Genomic DNA, 21781 nt, shown 5'->3' with positions numbered 1-21781 from the left:
TTCAATCTGTCGGAACCAACAAATAAAAATTAATAACCCTATTAAGTGAATTAACCCTCGCAGAAAGTTGATTGAAAGCAACCACTTTTGCACGCCAAAACCTTTATTTTTTTAAATTCTCTGTCTCACGACATGATCATAGAGAATAACGTGGTCGTAAATATCCGATTCGACGCGTTTCCTGGTGGTGTTGGCGCCGGGATCTTGCGAGGGATCCACACAGATGATCCTCCTGTCGTACCTGTTCTGGAAGACGAGTCCTTTAACCGGATCGACGCACACCTGCAAACATCCCGATTAATTGCTATTCAAATTGAGCTTAACTAAAGCCAATAAATTTTTTTGCGTCATGTTGTTCAACATTTCTATTAGTTGATGAAATGGCAGCTGCAACTTTTCGCATCGCAATTTGTAGGAACTAGACTCATCCATTATTATCTTCACTCGCATCTCTGAGATTAAGTAACAATTTTTCGCATTATCGCGTGTCGAGAACGATCGGCTGTTACTTGGTGAGAACGGCCATTATACACCCGAAACTCATCATTTGTTTGATTTATTATGAGGAAAAACGTTGCGAGTCGTTGCGATTTATAAACCCATCGATTGGCACGGTAGTAAACAAATACCGCATTTTTATGAATATTCATACCGGAACGCAAAATAGCAACCGTGCTTTATCTCGCCCCCGTCTGAAATATTTAATCGCTTCCCGATAATTCGATAATTATCTCGGGTCGCGATAAATCCTCCTCTGAAGGAAAAACTGTCGGTTCGTTGCTCTTCCAGTATGGGGAAATTACATAGTTCGCGAAATTCGGAAAGGCGATGAGTTATGGAAGCGACTTACCTTGTAATTAATCGAGTTGTTCGACATAGTTTTTCCTAATTTCCAATGATAATATCCCAAGTCGGTAGGTTGCGGAAGTACTTGTTGGCCCTCTGCGAAAATTAAAGAGATCAAGCGTCAGCAGGAATTAATTAAGGGCTACTATGAAAATGGGGGCTGACTTTTCTTTGAATTTAGATTAGGTTCGAAGTTCATGGCGTTGCACTTTATTAAAACAAATATTTCATCTGGTATTTGACGTTTATTGAATGAAAAATTGGGGGAAGTAAACAATTGAAACTTGGTGATTCGGGAATAATTGTGTACCATGTGACACCGAGTTCAACGGTTCCTACTGCAGATACTGGGATTTTAATAAATATTTGCCCAGATTTTTAACTTTCTGATCAGAGTCGTCTCTGATTTTAAAACTAAATTGCAACACTAATAACGCATTTAAGCTTCGATTTTTAAGATTCATTATTTAAGAATTAACGGATTATTTTACAGAATTTTCCAATTTATACTTCTAAATTAACCAAAAAGTAATTTTAGGATACACTAATTATTCAAATCTCGCATTTTACACATTTGTCAAATTAGTGATAATTCCTGGCAATCTATAGGATGTGTCAGAACTCGCGCCCTAGAGAAAAATTTTAAGTAAGATAAAATACCAAGAACATGGAAAAAATGTTTAAAAAATTCTGTTACAAAATTCTGACTTTTATTTTTTGACATTTGACATTTTTTATGTCTATTTAATGATAGTGATGATTTTGTATATGTTTTTTTATAGTAATTATTTAGTAAAGGTACAAAAATGTTGCCAACAAAAGCCACAAATAAGATTAAACAAAGTTACAATTTAGGATACAGCTTACAGCTTCATTATTTCCTCGTCTAATAGCCTGTTGCAAATTTTTTTATAGAAATAAATAATTCAATAAATAGAGTCAAAGTGCAAAATTTAAACTTTCATAACTTCAAAATTTTTATAGATTCTTTGAATTTTTTTAACATTTTTTTCATGTTCCTGGTATCTTACTTTACATGGCACTTTTCTCTGGAGCGCAAGTGTTGGCGCATTCTGTATAATAATGGATAGTGAAGATGAGTTTCTTTTTGAGATGCTTTTTATGATTTCTTATGTTGTTTATCCCATAAAAGACTAAATAATGTTCTAACAGTTTCGACGAGTGCAGCCTTGTCCATTTTTATTTTTATTATTTCAGAGAAAAGTTTCAAATTTCAAATTTGATTAATGTCAATAATGAAAAATTCTGATTTTGGCATCACCGATTTTATCAATTTCATTTATCATTTAACGTAAAAAGTTAAAAGTTGTTGAAATTGATCTTGTTAAATGTAAATTTTTAAATTAAATGTTAAATGATAAATCTTAAAAATGGAAGCATAAATTCTCCATAAAAACAGACAGAAAATAAAGTTTGACATGTCTCGTATCTGTCTTTATATTGCCGAGATCACAGGCCACTCTGATAAGTAATTTATTTGAACGCACAGTATTATTAATAAAACACGTTGCTTTAAATTAAATTGCACTTTATTTTTCTTTTCTTTGTAGTTTTTTATTATTATTATTACATATTATTCATATTTATAAACTTAAGTTTTTGCAACTTATTTCACAAATATTTATTTTGAACCCCCACCAATAATTAACAACTAAAAAATCTCAAATAGGTATCTTAACTTTTGCAATTATAAACTTTCGCTGCTGTGTAGTTTAATTTCTTTGTTATATACCATCCTGCAATCTGCATCACTCCAACGGAGTTGGTGAAAAAAGAAAAAACGCGGTTATAACATTCAAATAACACAGCCTGCAGCGGACTATCTTTTTAAATTTTTAAAATGGCGGATCATTGATTAAACATTGTTGAAAATGAAAAAATACGTTCTATATGAAAAAAATCGAATTAAACAAAAGTTTGTGTATCTAACTCAGCAGTAAAAAATAGATAAACCGAAGTTTAAACATTCTCATTTTGCAGGATCGAGAAAATACCAACTCTTCGATCCACTTTATGATTTTAATTAATTGAAAAACTTTTCTGACTCGTACATTTTTAATAAAAATTGTCAAGGCTTAATGCAACCATTTTAGATGTTTAAGAAAAATGAGAATTTATACAAAATAAATCTGTATTGTCAGTTTCATCATTATTTTTGTACAGGCTGTTCCACAAATAACCACAAGTGGGACAACCTTTAACAACTTTTTTTTCTATTGAAAAATTCTGGGAAATTTTTCATGGTGTGTGTAAAAAAACGCCACCTTAATGCATTATTATAGTAAGTTTGCAACGTTAGCAAATAATTCTTTTGTTTGCATACATTATACTTCATTAAGGAAAGGCGTCTGCGTAACATTAGATGTGTTATCTTTAGTTTCAACGTCATCAGCGATTTTACCTCTAAAAAACGGCTTCCAGTCCTGATTCGAAAGCCTGTGTGCATAGTCTATATACCCTGAAACCTCAAACCCCTTTTTCGTTTGGTACCTAAGAAAGATAATCGTCTGCAAGCACTTAATCACCCTTTCTGCCCTTTGTTACGCCTCACCGAAAGTATGCCGACTCTATTCGGCCGTTCCCTGATCGCTAACTCCTTCTGGATAGGATCGCCGCCGGCGATACCCTCGCTGGCTAACTCGTACGGCTTGTAATCGGGGTAAAGATAAGCGATGACTGCGGCTAATCGCTTCTCGAACTGCTGTCGACTCAACGTCTCTCCGGAACTCCTACGGGAAACGAGCAATTTCTGGATTTACAAGTCAAGGAAGTCTACCTGTAACCGAGTTCGGCGATGGTTCGTGCCGCGACTGTGTCCTGGAGATAACAACGATCTTGTTCGGTTATTAACGAGTCCAGATAGTCCTCGTAAGTTTCAAACTGGAGCAAGCGGCGGTCGGCCTCGATTTGGGGCGTTGAAGTGGCGGTAATGTGAGCCATTGTGACGGGGTTTTGATGGATTTTGACAACGCCAAAGCTCACTTAGCCAACAGAATACAAATTTTTGTAATTATTCAAATTTTAGAAGATTTGTGGAAATTTTCGGGTTTTTTGTCATTACAAACATTTTCCAAACTTAAAAATAACCAAAAAGATAAAGAAAAGGCCTCAGAAATTTTCTAAAATAAATAATATCCAATTTGATATTTTTTTATTTGTTAGCAAGTGTGTACCTACTATACGAGTACATACTTAGAAAATAAAAAAAACATCCTTAATCAAGAATGTTTTTCAACTTTTTAGTTTTATTTAAAATTATTACATTTATTTTGTACTCAATGTTAAAGGGTGCTTTTATCAATTAATTTCAGTAGATAAAGTAGTCTTTTATCGTCTAGTGAAATAAAGTAATTTTTATCTATCTACTGTTTATATTCTTTATTTTGTACAAGAGATTCAGGTAGGTGAGTACAAAATAAAACGAAAATACACGACGATAAAGATTATTTATCTACTCGTGAAAAAAGTCCACTCGTTTCTTCTTCACTCGTAAACTTAACCTTTTCGCTCGTTGATAAACATTTTCTTTATCGTCTTGTATAATAAATAACTCAATTTTGGTGTATTTTTTATGGGTGATGGCCTTTTTTAATACGCTAAACAAAATATCGTCTACGTATAAAGAATGACATACATAAGTATATGTTACATGTTTATAAACCTAGCTTCTCCAGCGATAGATTAGACTTTTACAAACTTTATTCTTTGTTTTTTTTTTGGTAATTTTAACTTTTTCCGCGTCAGGGAAAGAACTATAAATATGTTAAAAATTATTCTTTTTGAATCTTTTGCAACTTTTTACTCATTATTCACAAAGATACTATAACTGAAAAAGCGAATTTCGTAAGGGCGCTTTGTGTTAAAAGCATAATCTTAAATAAATCACATAAAAAAGTGTCTAAAAATGTAATTTGAGTTTTACTTCTGGTATCATGAAAATATTGAGTTAATGATGTACTACATTAACTACATTATTGTCTTTAATCCTATTTTCTTCCATTACTCCTGAGGATGCCACATCCATGGTCGGCGAAACATCGAGTATTAAACACTTGACGCAATTTTCTCACGGAAAAAGTAATTTTTGTACTGATTCTGTTTGTTCTAATGTAACAAAAATCCATCAACAGATAAATTGTATAACGCCCTGAATATCTGTTTCTCTTTCTTATTATTCGTTTCTTTCTTTTTAATTGATCTTTTATTGATGTTTGTCATGTAGATCAGAGTTATGTTATCATAATTATCTTGTTTCAAAATAAATTTGCAATTTAAATGTAAGATAATTTATCATTACAACTTTTAAAAATTCAATGTTACCCTCATACTAAATGGACTGTGGAGCTAAACTGGCAGAGGAAACGAGTTTTTCCAATAATTTCCAAGCCATCGGCAAATTTATTAAATTCGACTGCAAGGAGAAACATATAAACACTTTATTTACTGAAAAATTTATGAAAATTTAGTTTTTCTTACGTAAAATGAAAGGGAAATTCACATATGTTAAAAGCGATTGACATTATTGGAAATAAATAATGGAAATTTAGTTATGATTGGAAAAAGAAAATTGTAAGAAGTTGAAGTGTTTTATATTTTGTTTTATTAGCAACAGTTAGTAAAAAACACTATACTATAGTAAAAAATTGTATGTGATTTTTGATTTTTTCAGAACACCGTGTGCAGCAACAATGTTTGTTTGGGCAGCATGATGGCGCTCCCTTTACGCAACGAAATCAGGACCCCCCAAGAAATCCTAAAACACGCTAAGGACTTTCTGGATCAATATTTCACGTCGATCAGACGGTAAGTGGTCTAGACAGTTCCTTGCCTCTCAGATCAATGAAAGTGGTCAAAATCAAAGTTTTTCAACAAGCTGTCGTTCTAAACCAGTTTGTTGGCGAACTAAAGGGGTAATAATCCGTGTCGAGGGATCACCGGCGACCCGTTTCACGGTCGACTGATGGTGTCACGTCCTGTGACACTGTCCTTAGAGTCGTAGGGAGTTCCCCGAAGCGGGATATCGCATTCCCAATCGGTTACTTTCAAGCTCGACTCCCCCAAGCCTTATAAAAATCGTACGTTGACACATCGACACCACCCATCTAACAGGCCACAGTGGAATTCCGATTATTTCGAACATCCCTTGCGAGAATGAATCGAATTTAAATTCTCGTTTGATTTGTTCAAAAAAAAGGATATATGTCTTGAAGTTCAGACAAGAATTTCAATCAAAAGCTTGCGAGATTTTTCGGATATTCTTAACCGGATCGGCGATAAAGCATGTCCGCCGACACTTGCTGATCAGCGTTTCTCGAGTAACGACTAACGTAATTATCGGCCGTCGTGGCACGAATTTTTGCTTATTTTTAGAACGATTCCGGTCGCGGACTCATTCATCATCATTTTCTGTGGCGAAATTACCGAATCATTGACGATAGACTATTTTAAAACATGTCGACCTGTTTCACATCAATGTTTCAACGTCGACAATCGATTGTTATGCTCGTGACTTGGACCAACGTGGATTAATTCCACCAGGGACACAAATGTGGCCCAAATGAGCAAAAACACACACCTCAACAACTTAATCGAGAAAATTTGCACCGTTTTAGTAGCAAAAACGAGTGAAATATGAATGAATACATTGAAATTTTTGCGTATATAGTCCGTATTTTGTTGACCCAGAAACGAAATTATTGCGGTAGGGCTAGAGTATAAGTTAGCCAAGGTTAAGGAGAGAGGATCGATGGGGTCATTTGGTCCTTTTTTGAATAGAAACGTAACCGGTAAGTAATAAACAGTCACGAGGGAGCCGTCAATTTCCAGTCCGCGTATGATATGATAGCATAATCCTCTCAAACGCAAACATTTTCAACACTTAACAAACCACCTATGCTTATGACAAACCAATTCACTCAAATCAAAGCCAATTCATTTCAAATCTGCGTCAGCCTGCCCTTATCCATCCGAAATAAAAGTCGGGGGTGGAAATGTGTGGCGAAAAACAACATTATATAAGGGGCGGATCAACCAAACGGAAAAATCCGCACCTTGAGCGTAATAAAACGCAGAATTTTTCACAAGCATTTACACGTTGTCATTACGGCGTGTAAAATTATGCTAAACGAAAGTTATTGCTGTAATAAAAAATCCGTTTAAACAATAAGTTTGGGGTGACATGGAGCGAGAATTATTGGCGTTTTTTATGTTTTATTGTGTGTGTTTTCGGAAGCGACGGGGAAATTTATTAAGTAATTCCGAAAGGGTTGCAAGCAGAGGTCGCAGTGGAGATAAATTAACCTTAAGAATGTGATAGTGCGAGATTAAGGCAGCGGATGTAAATTTCAAGGGAGAAAGCGAAACGTTGACCACGGGAGGAAATTAGGAGAATTATTAAAATTTAAGCGAAATAACTTGAAGTATTAGCAGAGAGATAATTGTTCATTTTCTCCCTCGAGAAACAAGCAAATTACCGAGTAACTTGCGAATTTTTTCTAGCCCGGAGCAAAAACTCCCCATATATTCCGATCTTCGCTCCGGGCCTCTTTCAACCCAAATTTAAAATCGAAACGAGTTGAGGAATCTCCGCGTCTTAATTAAACGGTCGAAAAACATCGAATTTTCTACGTGCATGCCTCTCGGTACGCGTAATTAAATCCGGCGCGACAAGAAATTTTTGTTGCGGCTGGAAGTGTGAGGGTGAACAAATAACCGGACCAGCATTGTTCCCGCCACAAAGCGCCTCTCCCACTTAATTCAGATAGCACATCGATTCTAGTCGAGTTATTACAAAGGGTTTTTGCCACAGGGCCAACAGTCCCGCGCACACTTCTCGATGGGAGCAAGTCCAGAAGGAAGTCAACACCACCGGGACCTACCACCTCACCGAAACCGAACTCATCTACGGAGCCAAACTGGGCTGGAGGAACGCTGTTAGGTGCATCGGAAGGATCCAGTGGTCTAAATTGCAAGTAAGTGGTTTGTGCGCGTTTACACAGCTATTCAGGTTGGAACTAAGTGTTTGAGTTCGCTTTCAATAACAAAGGGTCGCTTCGGAGTTCTTTAGCAGGATGGGATAACAAAGCGCGGCCCTAGAGGCCGGATGTCCGACCAAAACTTTAAAAATACCCAATGCACAGGGCATTTTCGATGCTCGTAAGAAAACATTTACAACCAAAAAAACGAATAATATGATTTCTTGAGGAAAAAAATTTGGTTGATATTTTAGTGAAACATTTAAAAATTCATATTTTTGGTGTTATACAAAATACACATTTGGAATAAAAGTAAATAAAAATAAAAATTAAAAAAAATAAATGATCTAAGCAAAACTCTCTAACTCAACGAAAAATCTATTTGAACGCAGGACCTTTAGTCAATTAATTTTTGAAAAAAGGTTTTTATAGAAAAACGGGAGGCAAATCAAACTGAAGAGATAGGACAGTTGGAAAAACCATAAAAAATTCTGCCATCTCGCATTGAGGTATGCGCTTCTTGTGCCCATGTGGCTCTGTTGAAAGGCTGGCCTCTTGCAATAACACGGCCATTAAGCATCGTTTTCCCGCTGTAAAGAAGCAATTCCGAGTTTATCTGGTAGAGTAGGGCGGCGATGCGGCAGGATCTCGGTTAGATTAAAAGAGTCTTCGAATAAACTAAGCGTGAAAATCGTCAAGTCAACTCGAGCGTTCCTGTAGTATAAAGCAAACAAGAGATTCGTCATATTGACGTTCAGATTTGACTTGATTAGCCTGAATCAGCATCGCGAAAAGGCCTCTTGGAAAAATCAGTTCGATGCGGGGCACGTCCTCGGATTAAACAAGACGAGATGGTTATGATGCATATTACCAGCCGTAATGGGATTACCACCGCTAAGCTTGCAGGATTTTTTTCTTCTTCGGGCATTTGTAAGAATCCCGGTGAAAATCTGGAGACAGCTGCGGTCTCATACATATTCCGAACAGTGCGATAAACACAAGACCGCGTGAAGTGGGGGCGGCGTATAATAACTCGCTGAGAAGTTGTCCACGGCGATTATGCAACGAGAGATTCAAGTAAATGCTGGCATCTTGCCACCAAAAAGAGTCTCTTCAAGACATCTACCACGAACACAGGCTTGTTCAGTTTCGCGAAATGTGCCCTAGGATTATAATTTCCGCATTAGCACAACACTAGAGCCAGAAATCATCATAATATAATCCGAACACTTGGAAAAAATTCTTTCCCACAAAAACAATAACTTTGGGTTTGATTCAACTGTTTTAAGGGGGTATCTGTCCAATTTCTAAAAATTTTATAAATAATTTACCGTTTTTTGGCAACTCACACGAGAAGTATGTAATTAATCAGTTCAGAGTAATCGTGAAGAAGAAAATGGATAGAAAATACTCAAAAAGCAATGTTTTTCTTTCGAATTCGTATTAAAACTGGTTTAGTTATGGGACGCATTTTTGTTGATTTGATGTTAACTTACAGTAGCTAGAAAAAAACAAATCTAACTACTTTTAAAGTTTGTAGAAAATTTAAAAGTTTCATCATTAAATAAGATTAAAAAGAAGAAAATTCTTTCTTCTAGTCTGCATTTTTTTATGAAACATTGCTTGATGCCAAATTAATGAAGACTATTTTGGCTTTCAGAAGTATTGTTATTTAAAAGAAAAAACACCAAATTTTTATTAAATGTTTTAGACAGATACCCAAAAATTGTTAAAAAAATTTAATTGTTTATTATCCTCAATATATACAGGTTGTCCCAGCGAGTTGAAAAAGTTCATTACTGACCTTTAAATGGTTAAATTAAAAAAATTATGTATAGGACATTGATAGATACTAAGATTAGTATCTTCTTTGCAGAAGTAAGAAAAAATTTGTTCTAGCTGTCTTAGTTTTTGTGTAATAGGTGCAACGTCTTATTTTTAAAACTAAGCAAAATCGACCAAGTTTAGCTTAAAAACATTGTCATAAAAATCTACAGCCAAAAACGCTAAGAAACATTTGGTGTTTCATTTAAAAAAGCACAAGTTTGTATTGTAATTTATTTTTGAAACACGCTGTATAGTTGAAAATAATTTTAGGTGATGGACTAGATTAATATCTATCAATGTCCTATACAGGGTGCACCAGAACTCGCGCCCCAGAGAAAAGTAAGATCCCAGGAACATGGAAAAAATGTTAAAAAAATTTTATATATAAAAATTTCGAAGTTATGAGGGTTAAAGTTTGCACTTTGACTCTATTTATTTCTGTTGGAAAAATAATTTTTCAAGTTTTTTTGCTATAGGCTATTAAAAGAGGAAACAAGGAAGCTGTATCCTAAATTGTAACTCTGTTCAATGTTATTTGTGGCTTTTATTGGCAAAATTTTTGTCCCATTACTAAATAATTGTAAAAAAACATATACAAGATCATCAGTATCATTAAATAGATATAAAAAAATGTCAAATGTCAAGAAATAAATATCAAAATTTTTTGACAGAATTTTTTAAACATTTTTTCATGTTCCTGGTATCTTACCTTTCTTGAAAATTTTCTCTGGGGCTCGAGTTCTGGCGCACCCTGTATTTTTTAAATTTTACCATATAAAGGTCACTAATAGACTTTTTCAACTCGTTGGGACAGCCTGTATGTACTCCAAATAGATAATTTTTCACATCTCAATATCAAAACAGCATTAATTAGAAATACAAATAGTCCGCAAATTACAAAAGCGTAAAATAATGCAGCGCGTCTTGGAGTGGTGGCGGCTGCAGTGACAGATCTTATGAATTGGGGGTCTTAGGATCGATCGATCGGTTGAAAAATCCGCGTGATATGTTTTCCCTGATTAAATTTGTGTAGTGTCAGGTTGATCATGTCAGTGGCACGTTTACCAGAAGGGATGTTGTGTCAAGGATAGCAGACACACGCCGAGGATTACTGCAGTAACGTGGTGGGTATATCAGCAGAGCCGTGTAATTTTCTGTCTTAACATCGTTGGCATTCCTGAAGCACGCAATCTGCGGATTAACACCACAACTTGAAACAAAAGAAAATTTTCCAGAAGTTTATTATTGGTTCGATGAAAGAAAAATTCGTGTGTCGATTAGTTTGGGATTGTTTGCATGAGATGACGCTGAAATTTGCTTTCAGGTTTTCGACTGCCGTTATGTAACCACCACCAGCGGAATGTTCGAGGCGTTGTGCAACCACATCAAATACAGCACTAACAAAGGCAACATTCGGTAAGAATTGTCTCTTGGACTTGGAAAAAAAATCTGGTTAAACATTCAATCCGGAATAAAAAACACATCTGATACGGGCTAATTTAGATTTGAAAATTTCCTCGAGGAAAAAGTTGAGATTTCGTTAAGGAACTTTTTCCGATTTGGGGTTACACAGATGTTTTAATCATTTGATATTGTCAAACTGTCAGGGTGTCTGACTAATGGATTTACTGTCTTGTTATAAAAATTAATAGGACGTTGGAGGAGATACGCCCGAAAATTGCTAACTTAAATAAGCGGCAGTTATTGTGTTAGGGGCGGCAAATCGTAACAACTTTGTTCGAGATGTTATTTTTTCAGACGGGCCGAGCAAATTTTTCTCGTCTAATCTGTTTGATTAACTGCGGGAAAAATTCAATAAATTTTAATCCTGTGTTTGTTACTTTTTCATTTTTTGCCAATATCCATCGAAGTCCTTTTGGGATTCAGACCGAGTACAGGCCCGAGATTGAGCGCATAATTTCCATTCCACCTATTCATTCCCATCAACAATATCCACGGCCACATAATACAACTTTATCCATTCATGTTTATCGTCGACATTCAATTATAATTTTCTTCGGCTCAACGTCAAATATCCACCGGTGGTCTTATTGTAATTGAGAGAGGAACGAAAGCTATTGACATTTTTCGACGGAGATACACACACGTCTAACGGCTTTAGATAATAATGAAAAGCTATCCTTGCGACAATTATGAAAAATAAATATCTGCGGTGCTAAGAAAGATAAAGTTCCCCATTTCAACGATAAATTCCAGTATTCAGTAATCTATTCCCCTGTTTATACTCGGTACCATTCTGACAGCTTGTTTATACATATTAATGCCGAAATTACACTAAAGCACAAATCAACGAAACTAAGAGACAGCTCAAAGACGAAAGACGCACTTTCCTTTTGTTATATCTTCAACAACCTGGAAATTTTCGGAATGTTCCTTGATTTGATCGTTCGAATTGATTTTGTCGTCTTTCTATGTACATATTTATTGACTTGTTTTACAAGAAGCAGACGCTTTCTTGATTTGTTTTCCCAATATGGCTGTAAGTCATGCATCCGAAATAATTGAACGTCAAGAAACACCATTCTCAACATACCAAATCTTAATTACGTACCAGCATAACAGCACTAAAAGCAAGGGAAATAAATGAACCAAATTACTCCAAGTGAATTAGTATTAAACTACAAGAAACGATACTAAAACCTGCATTTATAAACTCTACTCAATTATCAGTTAAAGATGTTGAAAATGCAGAAATCAGTAAATAATTAAAAACCTGTGGCGAGTATTAAATTTTCAAAACACACTAACTAAGGGAAAATCATTATTAGGTACTATTTTCATTTTGTTATAACTAATAAATAAACTAAACAATTTCATTATTACTCCCTTAAATAAAATCAACGAATAAAATTTAAATTATCACTTTAACCGCTCCATGCAAAGTTTTTTGAGCGTCCCCCAGAATTTTAAAGTAACATGATTATAACATGAGATTTGAAACAATATTATTTTGAAAAAAAAAGTTACGCAGACCACAAATACAAAAGCGAATTTACAACTGAGTTTTGCTTAAAAAACACTTGCAATAACAAAATGCATTTCATTCATCTCAAGTGATTTCATAACAATAACAAATCATATTTGGGGTGCTACAGGGACATTTTTATAAACTCTGACCATAGCTTTAGGTTCAGTTTCAAAAACACAGATCAATCCATTGCTCTCCATTAATAATATACTCTCATTGGCGTGTCTACAATTTAAGAGCAACGAAATAAAAAGTTGTTTTATTTCAGTGAAAATGGTGATAAGACAAGCAGAAAAATTAAAGGCAGACGAAATATTAAATACTTTACAGTAAGAAATGAAGTTATAACAAAATTTTGTTGAAAACCATAATTTAAAATAATAAACAGAAAAGTAATTTTCGCTTAGCCTCATTTTTTAACTTTTTTTAAATACGCTTCCCATACGATTAAAAACAGAAAAAAAAGTGTAAAAGACAAAGTTGTAGAGAATTAATTCACACCATACATTTAACGATTTCACCCCTACAAACAGTCAAAGATGCTTTAGTAACGAAAACATTTCTGTTGGACCGATGATGGCGTATCTTAAGAAGCTATTTAAACCTAAACCGTTAAAGTTAGAGAAATGGTGTCGCGGACTTTTTTAAAGCAAATATAATTCTCTACAACTTTGTCCTTTACACAAAGTAAACAAGCGTCAAAATTTTTGCATTTTTCTGAATTTTTCTTTGCCGGAAATGAAATATTCATGGACATACAGCAAATTTAAAAATTGTCTAGCATAACAATTATAGAAAAGATTGGATGACAAAGTCATCTCTCGTATTTCATTATATTCTCCTTCTTGACATTGAGACTGATTTCTTTCTGAAGTAAACGTCCTATGTTCTTCCAGCACCGGTAAACCTTTGAATCTAGATTAGAATCGTATCAGAAAGCATTTCGTCCGTGAAATGAGGCCATTTGCATACAAAAAACACTGAGTTCGATTTAAGCGTCTGGAAAAAATTCTTAAACCTGATCATCTATATAAATTAAAAACCGTTTTGTTAAACCCAACTTGTTTCCATTAACGTTTGTGGATTAAGCCGAGTTTGTATTTAATTTAGCACCTGCGTCTCTAATTCATTTTTTCTTTAACTCATTTCCTGGCCACTTAAATAACTACTGCAGCTCAAAGGCTGTCGTTAATAATGCAACAAAGGCAGCTATTTATTTAGAAGCAGAAATGGGCGAGATGTGCCATCCAGACCATCTCGTAGGATTTTTGTTGTGTTAATTAAAGATGTCTCCTACTATTTTGTTAATTCAAGTTTTAATTAGTTTTCGGCGAAATGCCATCGCGAATTATTTGTAGTTAATTAAATGAGTCGTTTTCGGTTGTGTTGCTGTCATTTTTGACCATCATCTTGAATTTCCGCCCAAGAATACTAAAATCACTCTCGAGACTCGTTACGTGAGTAAATTGGAACGATTAAGACGCAATTTGATCACTGATTAAAAATTCGAAAGAGTGGCGGGAGCAAATTTTCATCCTACGGGGCGAATTTGTGAATTCCCGGAGGAATGCAACGCTCCAGTATTTGCAATTATAGATGCGGAATCTTGCAACACGTGAACAACTTCATTTTCACAACTAAATCCTGGCAAATACTCGCACATTCCAAAACCAATTTAGACACATAAGTTGCCGGGAAAAACATTGTAATCTGCGAAAATCCTTTAATAAATAAGCGAGTTGAGGAAAGTCGGTCTGAATTAAGTGAACCAGTTTTCCGCATAAATATGTGCGGCGAAAGAGATGTTTTTCTTTCGTTACATTTAATTCGCTTCTGTAAAGTAAATCCCATACAACAGCAGTTTATTATTTCAAACTTTCTAAGTTCTGAGATGAAATTATCGTTAAATTTTTATTAAAGAAAAAAATCTGTAGAATACGCTAAAAACTCAAAAAATAAAACTTGTGTTTCCGTTTTGTCGTATTTATGGATATTGTACAAAACTTTAAAAACCGTGACAATTTACAAAAGGACAAAAGCAGAGATTTCCATGATAGTAACGTAATTCGTGAAGAATCCACAAAAAACGGTTTTAAGTGAAATAAGCCACACTTGAATCATGTCGGCGATCCCAGACCCTTCCACATACTCCAGTCTCCCATCCATCAAAATTTAAAGCATTTCTGAAAGTTTCCATCGAAATTGGTGTCATTCCCGCGCGAACCGCACCATTTCACCCTAAAACCTCCTCTCCAAAACTGCGATTTTATGTAAACCATATGCAAAAGTCTGTCCGTGTAAAACGTTCCCGTCTACATTCTTCTCCAGGTCGGCAATAACGATCTTCCCCCAGAGAACCGACGGCCGTCACGATTTTAGAGTATGGAATCCCCAACTGTTGAGTTATGCCGGATACCGGCAGCCTGACGGGTCGATCCTCGGAGATCCCCTCAATGTCGAATTCACCGAAGTCTGTCTGCGACTGGGATGGCGGGGCCCCGGCACCAAGTGGGACATCCTCCCCTTGGTGTTGTCCGCCAACGGACACGACCCCGACTACTTCGACATCCCCTCCGAACTGATCTTCGAAGTCCCCCTCACGCACCCCACGTAAGTACCAACTCTGACGCTCTCCAAACTTTCTCAATAAACTTCCCAGGACAGGGCTGTAGGCACGATTTTGGATTTGAGTCAAACCAACTCTTGCAAACAAAAATTGCGTTATACCTACATACCTAGAGGAAAATATGCGAATTTCTTGAATTTTTGAAAGTGTACCTAGATAAATAGAAAATCAGCAATTTTATGTTGCAAAAACTTTCGGCAAATATCCTTTTCTAGACATAAATCATGGGCCGAATACATTTAGACTTAAGTAGACATTTTGAAACAAAAAATCTCGATATTTTTCTAATTTTAACGTTGGCAGACCAGCATATTACCATCCAAGAGATGAAATAATATGTATTACTGCTCATGAGATTTAATTATGTGTTTCCCAACCTTTAAAAGGTTAGTAATCGGTTAGTAATCAGTAAATTACATTWGTGATTGTGAATAAAATACTCTACGACTACGACTAGTTTTTGTTTCCGGACGYGGATCTTATAATAACACATCAATTTTTTGAGTGCTCGGGAATCACCCGAAGGGAGTTGTTTGAGGCTTGACAAAGGGGAGCTTTAATTCTCMTGAAGCCATTATGGCCATTATGAACGTGGTAYGTATGTACAAGGTTTTTCCTCGTATTAAATTACCAAGAATTAATTTTCAAATTATAGAAAAGTCACTATTTGAAGGTTTAAAATGTCAGAACTGTCAAAAAGCCGGACGTTAATAGAAAAGCGTGCTTTTAACAGCTCTGTGTGTTATTGACAACAATTGTAAACTCTTGAATGTTATTCGTTCCATAACAACACGAAACGACGAAAAACATTTTTTCGTAATCCCATATACTGTTATTTGAATTTAACGGAAGTGAAATGACAGATAAAAAGTTATTTTTAACAGCTTATCCGTCCGTTAAGGATTATAACGACCATCAGTCATTAAGAACCATAGTAACTGCCTTCATGATGTTGCAATTTATTTTGTAAAATCACAGAAATTACGAAATTTAAAACTTTGCTCCTCTCTAAGTTAGGAATAGGATTACGAAAAGTGTTAAACGACACACAGCCGATACCAAATAATAGGTTCGGTTGATTATAATTTATAAACCAAACAAAATTCAACCTCATCTGTTATTTGGTACAACTATAACATTTTATGTACCTACAACCACAAACTGTGTTTGCTTAGAAATGATCATTTTTGAGTTACGATTTTTTATGTTTTAAAAATCAAGATATTTTACCAGTGGCGTACTGAGGGCCCGTGTTCCATCATGGCTGTACGAGCCCCCACATCACCCACTATGGCAGTGTTAAAATTAATAATTATTTTTATATTATTCAAAAAAATATGTAGGAATAATAATTTGTAAAATAATATAAAAAGACATAATAATAAAAAAGATTCCACATTAGAAGTATTGGAAGTTCTGATAATGATATTTGTCAAAAAAATTGTATTTCCGGTTAATCGGAAGTGATTTTATTTAACAGAAAGCTATGCTTTTTATTGCGTTTTTGGATTTTCCGAGTAATTATTCTACGAGAGTTATCATCGATATTCCCTTCACCAAAGTCCAGCCGTTTTTGAGGTTTTGAAACTTTTAGAATTTTTTTGAATTTGAACCTACCTCTTCAAAAATGTATCTAACTCTGGAATTTTAAACTATTAGGTATAAAATCATATTTTAGCATTTAAAGAACAAATGATCGATCTTGTTTTTGATGGGGTCATAATTAAAAAAATTATTAACGAGCACCCAAAATTTAACGTTACGTTTCAGGAAAGTCAAATACTCACAAGTATTATTTTTAATGAAAGGCTCCTAATTTTTCTTCATTAAATGGACAGCTTAAGCAGACATAACGATTTTTTAGTTATCAGAACCTAATTTTAATAGATAATATAAAAAAAATATATTTTTTTTTAATTTGTAATAGGACAACGGAAAAGGTCCATACGGCCCCTTTGAGGCCCGGGCCCGTGTTCCGTGGAACCGACGGAACCCTGCTCAGTCCGCCACTGTATTTTACACACGATTTTATAGAACTTACGGTTTAAATTTAGAAAAATAAAAAAATATTTGCCTTTAGATATATTTTATTTTTAATTTAAAATTTCAACCCGATTTCGATCGGTATTCTTACTATTGTTAAGCAACTAGGGTATTTAAAAAATCGTAGACATCTAAATTTTCTTTTTGGTTCACGTAGATTGGAGTGGTTTGGAGACCTGGGCTTGAAGTGGTACGCCCTGCCGGCCGTGGCCAACATGATGTTCGACGTGGGGGGCCTCCAGTTCACCGCCGCCCCCTTCAATGGGTGGTACATGAGTACAGAAATCGGTTGCAGGAACATCTGTGACACGCACCGACTTAACATGCTCGAGCCTGTGGCCCTCGCTATGGGCCTAGACACCCGAACCCCAGTGACTCTCTGGAAGGACAAAGCCATGGTGGAAGTCAACGTGGCGGTGCTTCACAGTTTCCAAGCAAAGGGAGTAACGATAGTTGACCACCATACAGCCTCTGAGTCCTTCATGAAGCACCTGGAGAACGAAGTGAGACTCCGGAACGGCTGCCCTGCCGACTGGGTCTGGATCGTGCCACCCTTAAGTGGGTCGGCGACCCCGGTTTTCCACCAAGAGATGGCACTGTATTACTTGAAGCCGTCTTACGAGTATCAAGTGAGTGGAATTGGATTCGGGATAGAATCCTGGTAATAACTGTCATAAAACGCGTGAAATACACACTACAGGCGACGATTACCACTCTTGTACACACATTTTCGGGGTATTAAGGGATTTGGAGACGAAATGGACGTCAGATTTTGTTATTATTTGTCTCAACTGAAACGGACGTCAATGCCAAATCGATGGTTTTATCCAACAGCTTTAAAAAATTAATGCAAAGCACGTTCTCGGGGTGTAATGAGGGGTGATTTAGAGATGGAAGCTTATCGAAAAAACTGTCAAGGACAATTGGCACTACTTCATTGGCGTAAAGGCGTGATCGCAAAGGGAAGATAATTTGATTTAGTTTGGTACGGTATTGCATTAGAGAGGTGGTAATCTTATTAAAATCATACAAGTGTTCTGCATGAGATCAAACAGGATCATTTAAATAAAACAAAGTGTCTTCTTCATTTCGATTACTCGTACAATCCGTTAAAAAATTAGACAATATCGATTTTCGCTTATAAAAGGACTCTCGAAAGTGCAGATTAAAGCAAGTGACGGATATTTTTTGGAGTTTCTCGTAACAATTTTTTACCAATTTGCAATGACGTCAATCATTATGTATCATTACCGTTGCGTGTTTATGTTACGTTACGAATTACCGACCTCTACACAAAGAGCACCCTTTTTCGTGCTCTTTGTTGTTGCATCCCCATGAAAAATTCCATGTGAATAAATTGACGTTTCGGGTTAAAAAGCACACTTGATGAGCACTCATTTTTCTTCACAAAAAACATCCCTTGCGTCCACCCCATATGGGCGTTCCGCCGTACGATAATTAAGTGCAGTTTTTCCGAATCGACTGTCTTTTTTTCCCGATGGTGTTTTACATCAGCACTATTCGATTCCGCGGCCCTCTTGTGATATAAAATGTTCAAATTGCGTCGGCTTTTTCCAGCTTTGCACAAACAAATCGTAAAGAAATCCAATATGAGGCAGACGACATATAAATTTGGGGGATTTGGAGTCGAACAGTGAATAAATAAAAGGGATTTGAAAATGTTTAGGGCGTTGTTTGAAGAAGATTAATTATTATTTAAAAATTTTCATTAAAAAAAGGGTTTGGAGGAGGCATCCCTGGTGGGGATCGAACCCACGACCTTTGGATTAGAAGTCCAACGCGCTATCCACTGCGCCACAGGGACGTTCGTCAAAAATAGCTAAACCTTCGAATTAACTCTCAATTCTTTTATTAACCTTATTTCTTTTTTGTTTAATTTATATTATTCTCATATAACTTTAATTTTGTAACTCGTATTTCACAAAATAATTTTGTTCAATATTTGTAACGTTTATTACACTAAATCCACGTTTTTCTTTGGAATAATTAAAGCAGTGGCGTAACATTAGTTAAATAATAAAGGTCATTATTTTTTTTTAATTCAGGAATCTGCGTGGAAATGTCACGTGTGGAAAAAAGGCCGGGAATCCGGCAAAAGCAAAAAACCAAGACGTAAATTTCATTTCAAGCAAATAGCAAGGTAATGATAGTTAAATTTTGTGAGAAAAACTAATAAAGTGTTATATTAGGGCGGTTAAATTTACGTCAAAACTGTTTGGAAGAGCGCTTTCGCGCCGCATCAAAGCAACAATTTTATATGCCACTGAAACCGGAAAGTCTGAAAGTTACGCCAAAAAGTTGGTTGAAATTTTCGGACACGCATTCAACGCCCAAGTCTACTGCATGTCCGACTACGATATATCGAGTATAGAACATGAAGCACTTCTCCTGGTTGTCACTTCAACTTTTGGTAACGGCGATCCTCCAGAAAACGGAGAAGAGTTTGCCAAAAACTTGTACACACTGAAGTTAAGCGAAAACGGAATTTCGAACGATGACGCAACCAAACTCAGGTAATTAAAATTAACACTAAATTAACGTTTCAAAGCTTTACTAATTTCACAATTAACGGTGGCGGTTTAATCTTTGCTTTTCTCATGGTGGCGGCTCAGCATGACCATGGCTACATCAAAATCCTTCATTAAAGCAAATAGCCAAAGCGAGATCGCTACTGCCAAAAAGTTAGATCGCTTGGATTCGTTGAGAGGATCTGTTAGCGAACCGTTATTGGAAGACACTTTCGGACCTCTCAGCAACGTCAGGTAAATGCGGCTTTTTGGCTTTCAGCTTCTATGATCCTAGTAGAATACACAAATAACATAAGTTTATCAAGGTTTGCAGTTTTCGCCCTTGGTTCGAGCGCTTATCCCAACTTTTGCGCCTTTGGGAAGTACGTCGATAATCTTTTAGGCGAATTGGGGGGCGAAAGGTTGTGCAAAATGGCCTCCGGGGATGAAATGTGCGGCCAGGAACAAGCTTTTAGGAAATGGGCACCACAAATATTCAAAGTATTATTTCACTTAAAACCTAGACGCGTTCCCTTTCACTTCAAATTTCAGGTTGCTTGCGAAACTTTCTGCCTTGATGATGACGACACTCTCCTGGAAGCCACAATGACCCTCCAAAGTGATTCCTTAACTTCGCAAACCGTCAGATTTGTCTCCTCCAAAGCCGAAAATATCACAACCGCACTGTCAAAGTGTCATAACAAAAAAGTCTACTCTAGTCGCCTCTTACGCCGAACAAACCTCCACGGGGAAAAATCTTCAAGAGCAACGCTCCTCCTTGAATTCGAAAACAACCTTTCGTATAAACCTGGTGACCACTTAGGGGTGTATGCAATTAACAGACCCGAACTCGTGGATAAAATTATCGACCGATTGAAAGGAGTTGATGATCCTGACGCTCCCATTGAACTCCAAATCCTCAAAGAAACGCACACTTCAAACGGCGTCATGAAGACCTGGACTCCACATGAACGCCTCCCTACTTGCTCGTTGAGGACCCTCTTGTCAAGGTTTCTGGATATAACAACTCCCCCAACCCCCAATTTACTCCAACACTTTGCTTCCATCGCCACGGATCAAGAGGATCAGCGCAAACTTGAACTTTTAGCCACAGACTCTGCAGCTTACGAAGACTGGCGCCACTGGCGGTATCCAAATCTCCTTGAAGTCCTTGAGGAATTTTCTTCAGTCTCGCCCCACGCTCCCCTCCTTATAGCACAGTTGAGTATCCTCCAACCACGATTCTACTCGATTTCCTCGAGCCCAGCTTTGCATCCCAACGAAGTGCATTTAACAGTAGCTGTGGTAGTTTACAGAACACAAGATGGGGAAGGCCCCGTTCATTACGGGGTATGTTCTAACTACCTCCAGGACGTTCCTGTAGGACAAGAAGTGTGTTTTTTTGTTAGAACAGCCCCTAATTTCCATTTACCCAACGATCCTATGACTCCCATTATCCTAGTGGGACCCGGGACGGGAATAGCCCCTTTTCGAGCATTCTGGCAACACAGATTAGCTCAAGTGTTAACAGGGAAGAAAGTTGGGAAAATCTGGCTGTTTTTCGGCTGTCGCACAAATGACTTGGACTTGTACAAAGAGGAGAAAAACGAAATGTTACGAAGAAAAGTTTTGGATAAAGTGTTTTTGGCCTTGTCACGAGAACCAAATGTTCCTAAAGTAAGTCTAAAGAATTTTTCACAAATTGTTTTACTTGTGTCTTTCAGACGTATGTACAAAATTTGGCGCTGAAAGAAGCCGACGAAATTTATAGAATACTAGTCTTGGAAAAAGGACACTTCTATGTTTGTGGAGACTGTACAATGGCTGAACATGTCTACCAAACATTGAAAAATATAATTCAGAAATATGGAGCCATGAGTGAGAAACAAGCAGAGGAAAAAATTTTGTCGCTGAGGGTAAGGTTTAG

The 21781-nt window shown here is 36.3% G+C and overlaps 2 protein-coding genes and 1 non-coding gene across 5 annotated transcripts in view; 1 reads left to right on the top strand and 2 right to left on the bottom strand.

The window, feature by feature from the left end:
- LOC123016017 (nitric oxide synthase) overlaps positions 1-21781 on the top strand; it is a 37827-nt gene that overhangs the window by 15603 nt on the left and 443 nt on the right. For 2 of the 3 annotated variants that reach the window (XM_044416181.1, XM_044416182.1), the window contains exons 2-12: positions 5537-5670; positions 7676-7838; positions 10993-11084; positions 14986-15267; positions 17484-17955; positions 19393-19487; positions 19537-19860; positions 19960-20109; positions 20181-20355; positions 20407-21531; positions 21579-21770. In XM_044416181.1, coding sequence (XP_044272116.1) covers positions 5537-5670; positions 7676-7838; positions 10993-11084; positions 14986-15267; positions 17484-17955; positions 19393-19487; positions 19537-19860; positions 19960-20109; positions 20181-20355; positions 20407-21531; positions 21579-21770 — 3204 coding nt within the window. The remainder of the gene's footprint in view (positions 1-5536; positions 5671-7675; positions 7839-10992; positions 11085-14985; positions 15268-17483; positions 17956-19392; positions 19488-19536; positions 19861-19959; positions 20110-20180; positions 20356-20406; positions 21532-21578; positions 21771-21781) is intronic. The other variant, XM_044416183.1, reaches the window with a different exon arrangement.
- On the bottom strand, positions 96-3838 carry LOC123016020 (cilia- and flagella-associated protein 299-like). Its single transcript, XM_044416189.1, has 5 exons — positions 3644-3838; positions 3419-3596; positions 3269-3374; positions 851-942; positions 96-282 (listed from the first exon to the last, which is right to left on the bottom strand). Exons 1-5 carry the CDS (start codon positions 3805-3807, stop codon positions 112-114), a joined length of 711 nt encoding a protein of 236 aa, XP_044272124.1. The 5' UTR covers positions 3808-3838; the 3' UTR covers positions 96-111.
- Trnar-ucu lies at positions 19079-19151 on the bottom strand. The gene has a single exon. It is a non-coding gene; the product is annotated as a tRNA-Arg (tRNA).

Source organism: Tribolium madens, unplaced genomic scaffold (genome assembly GCF_015345945.1).
Source record: "Tribolium madens isolate multiple individuals breed KSU strain unplaced genomic scaffold, Tmad_KSU_1.1 Scaffold_19;HRSCAF=116;Tcas5.2_LG9, whole genome shotgun sequence".
Taxonomy (NCBI): domain Eukaryota; kingdom Metazoa; phylum Arthropoda; class Insecta; order Coleoptera; family Tenebrionidae; genus Tribolium; species Tribolium madens.
The sequence above is the reverse complement of the archived record's forward strand: the minus strand, read 5'-3'. Positions and strand labels throughout refer to the sequence as shown.